General features: G+C 37.8%; 1 protein-coding gene across 1 annotated transcript; it reads right to left on the reverse strand.

Annotated features, from left to right (window-relative positions):
- Positions 1 to 659: 659 nt before the first annotated feature.
- LOC141607747 (uncharacterized) lies at positions 660 to 5,608 on the reverse strand. Its single transcript, XM_074427098.1, has 5 exons — positions 5,329 to 5,608; positions 5,202 to 5,209; positions 4,642 to 4,870; positions 3,470 to 3,888; positions 660 to 740 (listed from the first exon to the last, which is right to left on the reverse strand). Exons 1-5 carry the CDS (start codon positions 5,606 to 5,608, stop codon positions 660 to 662), a joined length of 1,017 nt encoding a protein of 338 aa, XP_074283199.1.
- Between the last annotated feature and the right edge of the window lie 566 nt (positions 5,609 to 6,174).

The raw sequence follows: 6,174 nt of genomic DNA on the forward strand, positions 1-6,174 counted from the left end.
TTAAACGTACCTTATAAGATTATCTTAGCCTATATTAATTCTAACCCGATCGGTGAAAGTAGTAATTTGCTAGACTAATTATCAATTATGGCCTAAATTAATTAATTAGAATAAGAACAATAATCAAACGATAATTCATACGATGTTACTAACAATTAATTCATTAATCCCCTTCTAATCAACCTAGACCCCCTTTTCCCTAGATAAAGGATTTAGCTACTCATGATACTAGAATTAACAATAACAATATTTATAGAAGACATAATTAAAGCCATGCAATAAGAACAATAGAGCAATTGAAAAACCTAGATTGAATAATTAATGAAGAAAGAATAAAGTACCCTAAATAATTGATTGAACAACGAATGATAGATCCAAAGTAATGCTAGCCGACTAATAATTATAGTTTTAGGAGTTCTGAAAGTAATTAAAAGCGTAACTAATAACCTAATACGGGCTTAGTATATATAATATATATTAGACGAGTTTTAGGAAGTATCGGTAAAAGTCTTAAGTGATTAGGATACTCGATCGAGTACAGGTCAACTCAATCGAGTACACTCCACTCGACCGAGTACAGGTCAGCTTGATCGAGTACATGCTCTTCTCAGCTTTCTTTCGTGCAATCTTCACTTCTTATCTTCTAGTCTTCTAGTTTTTCATGCCATTCTTCGTGTGTCTCGTCTTGCCAAATCCGTGGTGATCAACTTTACTCGTTTCACCTCATAAATGCGCCATTCCTGCATATAAACACAAAGTAGCGGCAGTATCGATATTCTAATGTAAAAGGCATATATAAAACATAATTAGCATGGAAACCGTATCAAAACAAGCTAAAAGGGAGTCATAAATGTATATATAAATATGATTCAGCAATAAACCATACCAATCAACCTTTACCCCTATCCTAATCAATTAGAGCAAACTTTAAAAGACAACCACAAATTGAATAACAAAGCACTAGAGACTTACCAACAAAACAGGTACGAAAAGACGGGATGTAGACTCATGATAGATAAACTAGCCCTGGAAGTGATAAGGGTGACTAGAGAAGTGATAAACGTAGTTTCGGTTTTTTGTAAACACTACTACAGATACAGGCTATAACAACGGTTAAAAACCGTTGTTATATAAACATGCGGACGTTGTTAAAGCGTCCGTTGTAAAAGGTTTTAACAACGGTTGGTTTTCTTAAGGAACCCGTTGTTAAAACTATTAACAACGGTTTGAAGTATAAAAACCCGTTGTGGAAAGTTTGACTCAATTTTGGGGGGAAAGTTATAACAACGGGTTATAATATACAAAACCGTTGTTATAACTAAAGACAACGGGTTGTTTCTCAATAACCGTTGTTGTTTGTTTTTCAAAAATAAAAAAAAATTAAATTAAATATTACTAGATGCATGCATAATTACGGCCCGTTATAATTCCGATGCATGCATTATTACTGCCATCCCTCTGCATATGAATGGACAATATGGAATGAGAAGGGTTATAATAAGATTTGAAGCAGCAGAGAGAGATATGATGATGATTATGGCACAACTTCCTAAACATATATTAATTAAAAAACAACTTAAACGACACATTACTTAGTATAAATACATGCATTATCTCAACCACCATTCCATTATCTCACTATCTCCAAACCCTAACTGTTAAAACAACCTCCAAACCCTAATTAATCTTTCAAACAAACTCCAAACTTCATCAACAAAATAAATGATATCATCCTTAAGACTCTTACTATGATCGAGAACAACAACAGTTTCATCCGCCGGTTGCTCCACATTGAGGACTGTTTCAGGAGCTACCTTGTGGATGCTCGATCCGTACTGAAGGACGCCAAAAAAGATGGCTTGACAGAGCAGCAGCAGTTGCAGCTATATGACGACATAGAAACTGCTGAACGGAACCTCCAAATAGCTAAGGAGGAGAGGACGGATATCATAGAAGAGAATAAGACTCTCTATGAAAATATAAGAATTGTATTTTTATTAATGTAATTTTTTTTAATTTATTTATATATATATATATATATATATATATATATATATATATATATACATTAATTAAGTTTATCATGCATTCCTCTCTATCATCTTGCTTCTTCTTTGTTTTATTTTATTTAATTTGTTTTACTAGCTAATTAAGCGAATAATACTTAGAGAAATAACATAATGATCGATAAAAACACATATATGAAAATGAAATAATTAGAAAAAGAAAATAATGACGATGAAAGACGATGAAACCAATAGTGACAGCGAGATTTACCTGATAATTAGAGAAAGTAAGAGACGATGAAATCAACTGTGACGGCGAGATGATAAAGCGACGATGAGAAAGAGACAATGAGAAAGTGTGTGTTTTGTGTTTGTGTTTGTGTTTGTGTTTGTGTTTGTGTTTGTGTTTGTGTTTGTGTTTGTGTTTGTGTTTGTGTTTGTGTTTGTGTTTGTGTTTGTGTTTGTGTTTGTGTTTGTGTTTGTGTTTGTGTTTGTGTTTGTGTTTGTGTTTGTGTTTGTGTTTGTGTTTGTGTTTGTGTTTGTGTTTGTGTTTGTGTTTGTGTTTGTGTTTGTGTTTGTGTTTGTGTTTGTGTTTGTCTGTGTTTGTGTTTGTGTTTGTGCAAGGTTTGTGTTTTGTGGCTGTAACTGATCTGTGTTTGTGTGGTTTATAGTATGGACAACATTGACAACGGTTGTTAAACAAAAACCGTTGTTAAAACGTTTTAACAACGGTTGTAAAACAACAACCGTTGTTAAATAAGTTTTAACAACGGGTTTCAAAAATAACCGTTGTGATTACTTTTAAATAACTTTGCGCCAATTTTGCGCCAAATTATTAACAACGGTTGTGCATGTTTGACCCGTTGTTAAAACATGTAACAACGGTTATATAACCATACTCGTTGTAATTAATTTTAGTAAAATTCGCGCCATACATTCTACAACGTCTATTGTGATTTTCGTGAATAAGCGTTGTTAAAGGGCCGTTGTAGTTGCCTGGATTTGTAGTAGTGAAAATGATTTAGTAACTGGTAATACAAAATTTATAATCCTCAATCACCTTAATCAAACCACGGAAATTAATCCCGTCAGACCGGGTCCTCGTTCGAGTACCTGGGATACTCGACCGAGTACGACCTACTTGGCCAAGTATCTCACAACTCGGCCGAGTATGGGCTACTCGACCGAGTAACCTAAGAACAGAAAACCGTAGTAATAAAGTCTTCCCTACTTAAAACGAATTTCGTCCCCGGAGTTCATACCATACCCAAAACAACATGCAAAACCAAACTACTTAACTCAAAAAGCACTAACCAAAACCCAACCAAAACCAACTATTGTTCACACAAATCGAAACATAACCATACCGACCTCAAAACTACCCCAAAACACAAATACGATAGTCTCCTACCCCCCCCCCCCTCCTTAAAAGACAACGGTTACGATCCCATAGCCAAACATACCTGCTCAGAAAGATGTGGATAGGGTTCTCTGATAGCCTCTTCCGGTTCCCAAGTGGCTTCCTCCACATTGTGATTAGACCATAACACCTCAAGCAAGACGGTTTCACCATTCTTTGTCTTGCGTACCTTACAATCCAATATCTCTTTTGGTACCTCTACATAAGTTAGAGTTTCATCTAACTCAATATTCTCAACCTCGTGTACATGTGACGAATCACTCACATATTTACGGAGTTGTGACAAATGGAACACATTGTGCACCCGATCAAGAGATGGTGGTAAAGCTAGCTGATAAGCTACTTCACCTACTCGAGCCAAAATCTCATAAGGACATCGGAATTTATGACTCAACTTCCCTCTCTTGCCAAACCTCATAACACCCCACATAGATGACACTTTCAAGAGAAACTTGTCACCCACTGCAAACTCAATGTCTCTTTAATGCAAGTCCGCATAACACTTTGACCGATATTGGGCTGCTTTCATCTTTTGTCGAATCAAACGCACTTGTTCAACCATATCTTGTACCAACTGTGGTCCTAAAATTACAGCTTCAACGCTATCATCCAAACACACCAGGCTCCTACACTTCCTCCCGTGCAACGCCTCAAAAGGTGCCATCTTATTGCTCGTGTGATAGTTATTGTTGTATGAAAACTCTATCAGATCCAGTCTATCCTCCCAACTCCAGCCAAATTCCATCACACAAGCTCACAACATGTCTTCTAAAGTCTTGATAGTCCTCTCAATTTGACCATCTCTCGTAGGATGAAACGCCGTACTCATCTTTGAGATATGCCCTTTCAATTCCTGCAACTCTTGCCAAAACCGTGATATAAACCTCGCATCTCTATCCGACACTATATCCTTTGGTACCTCGTGTAACCATACTACATGCTTTATGTATCCCACAGCCAGCTGCATTTTACTCAACATATTTTTCATTGGAATAAAATGAGCTGACTTTGTCAAAAGATCGACGATAACCCAAAGCATGTTGTTGCTCTGTTGAGTCTTTGGTAATCCTACGATGAAATCTATAGAAATTGATTCCTATTTCCATTCTGGTACCTCAAGTGACTGAATGTTAACTTTTGGTCTCCGTTGCTCTCCCTTTACCCTCTAGAAAGTCAAACACCTAGCCACGAATTCTGCGACCACTTTCTTCATACCGGGCCACCAAAACGTCTTCTTCAAGTGCTTATACAACTTATCACCGCCCGGATGTACCGAATAAGGAGTGCAATGAGCCTCCGTCATGATTAACTTCTTCAAGTCAATGTCACTAGGTACAGACGACCTCCCATCAAAGCGAACACTCCCATCTGTATGTATAGAAAATATTGAAACTGTACCATCTCCTACCCTTGGCTTCCACTCCTGAATCTTGGGATCAAGTTCCTATTTCCATTTTATGTTATCATAAAGTTCATGCTCGATAGTCAAATCACCGATGGCGTCTCTCGTGCGAATCATATGAATCCTCATCTTAGTCATCTCATCCCTGAGCTTCATCAATGACTTGGTCGTGCATAGCGAATGCACACTCTTTCTACTCAAAGAATCTGAAACCACATTTGCCTTTCCCTCATGATAGATGATCTCCATATCAAAGTCCCAAGTAAGCTCCATCTACCGTCTCTGACGCATGTTCAACTCCTTCTAGGTGTAGATATACTTCAAAATCTTATGATCTGAAAACACCTTAAAGGTTGCCCAATATAGACAGTACCTCTAAATCTTTAGAGCAAATATAACCGCACCCAGCTCCAAGTCATGAGTAGGATATTTCTCCTCGTACGGCTTAAACTGCCTCGAAGCATAGGCAATGACCTTCCCATTCTGCATCAAAACACTACCCAACCCATTCTTCGAACCATCGGCATAAAGCTCAAAGTTATCACTTCCCTCTGGTAAAGCCAGGACAGAAGCTGTAGTCAAACTCTCCTTTAATGTTTGGAACGCCATCTCACAACTCTCATCCCAACTAAATCTGGTCTCTCTCCTCAACAAATTTGTCACAGGTCTAGCTATCTTAGGGAAATCCTTCACGAACCTCCTGTTGTAGTCAGCTAAACACAAGAAACTCCGTATCTCAGCAATGTTCTTCGGTGCTTTCAAGTTTGACTCCGCCTGCATCTTACTAGGATCCACCAATACACCGTCTTTTGAAATCACATGACCAAGAAAAGCCACATTTTCCAACCACAACTCACACTTAGATAACTTAGCATATAACTGATTATCTCTCAAGGTCTGCAGTACCAACCTCAGATGCTCCTCGTGTTCCTCTTTAGTCTTAGAATTGACCAACATGTCATTAATGAAAGTCACCACAAACCTATCCATAAACGGATTGATGATTCTGTTCATAAGGTCCATGAATACTTCCGGTGCATTAGACAACCAGAAAGGCATCACCACATACTCATAGTGACCATACCGCGATGGGAAAGCCGTCTTAATATCCTCATCTGCAATCCTCAGCTAGTGATAACCCGATCTCAGATCAATCTTGGAGAACAACCTAACTTCACTCAACTGGTAGAAAAGATCAACAATCCTCAACAAAGGATACATGTTCTTCATGGTAATATGGTTTAGGTCTCTGTAATCGATGCACAACCTCATACTATCGTCTTTCTTCTTCACAAATAGAAATGGTGCACCCCAAAGTGATACACTAGGTCGAATGTATTCAACAA

The sequence above is a fragment of the Silene latifolia genome, chromosome 10 (assembly GCF_048544455.1).
Source record: "Silene latifolia isolate original U9 population chromosome 10, ASM4854445v1, whole genome shotgun sequence".
NCBI classification, from domain to species: domain Eukaryota; kingdom Viridiplantae; phylum Streptophyta; class Magnoliopsida; order Caryophyllales; family Caryophyllaceae; genus Silene; species Silene latifolia.

What these genes read in the sequence shown, in the direction of transcription:
- LOC141607747 (XM_074427098.1), bottom strand. Translation starts at nt 5,608, where the DNA reads ATGCAGGCGGAGTCAAACTTGAAAGCACCGAAGAACATTGCTGAGATA. An exon ending in GAAGACGTTTTGGTGGCCCG is followed by an intron (nt 3,889 to 4,641) that starts GTATGAAGAAAG and finishes TTGAGTTTGCAG; the next exon opens with TGGGTGACAAGTTTCTCTTG. An exon ending in ATCCACATCTTTCTGAGCAG is followed by an intron (nt 741 to 3,469) that starts GTATGTTTGGCT and finishes GTTTATATGCAG; the next exon opens with GAATGGCGCATTTATGAGGT.